The 349-nt window shown below is 40.7% G+C and overlaps 1 protein-coding gene across 1 annotated transcript; it reads left to right on the top strand.

The window, feature by feature from the left end:
* Positions 1–5: 5 nt before the first annotated feature.
* On the top strand, positions 6–345 carry LOC108254416 (dihydroorotate dehydrogenase (quinone)-like; the record flags this gene model as incomplete). Its single annotated transcript, XM_017449409.2, has 1 exon — positions 6–345. A coding segment is annotated over one exon (340 nt), but the record flags the coding sequence as incomplete, so codon positions are not given.
* Positions 346–349: the final 4 nt, after the last annotated feature.

Below are 349 nucleotides of genomic sequence, written 5' to 3'. Positions count from 1 at the left end.
AGGACCCCCCACAGTTAGCATCTCAGGTGTGGAACCTCAAGTTCCCAAACCCATTAGGTATTGCAGCAGGTTTTGACAAACAAGCTGAAGGTGTGGAAAGTTTGCATAATGTAGGCTTTGGTTTTGTTGAGATTGGTTCCGTTACACCTGAGCCTCAACCAGGTAACAATAAACCAAGAGTATTCCGACTTGAGAGCAACAAAGCAATCATTAACAGATTTGGTTTCAATAGTGATGGACACAATGTTGTGTATGAAAGGGTTAAACAACTTCATTCAAACAAGTTTCAAGGTATTATTGGAATCAATCTAGGTAAGAACAAGGACTCTCTAGATCCAGCCGATGATTA

The sequence above is a fragment of the Diaphorina citri genome, unplaced genomic scaffold, assembly GCF_000475195.1.
Source record: "Diaphorina citri unplaced genomic scaffold, Diaci psyllid genome assembly version 1.1 scaffold82678, whole genome shotgun sequence".
NCBI lineage: Eukaryota > Metazoa > Arthropoda > Insecta > Hemiptera > Psyllidae > Diaphorina > Diaphorina citri.
The sequence above is the reverse complement of the archived record's forward strand: the minus strand, read 5'-3'. Positions and strand labels throughout refer to the sequence as shown.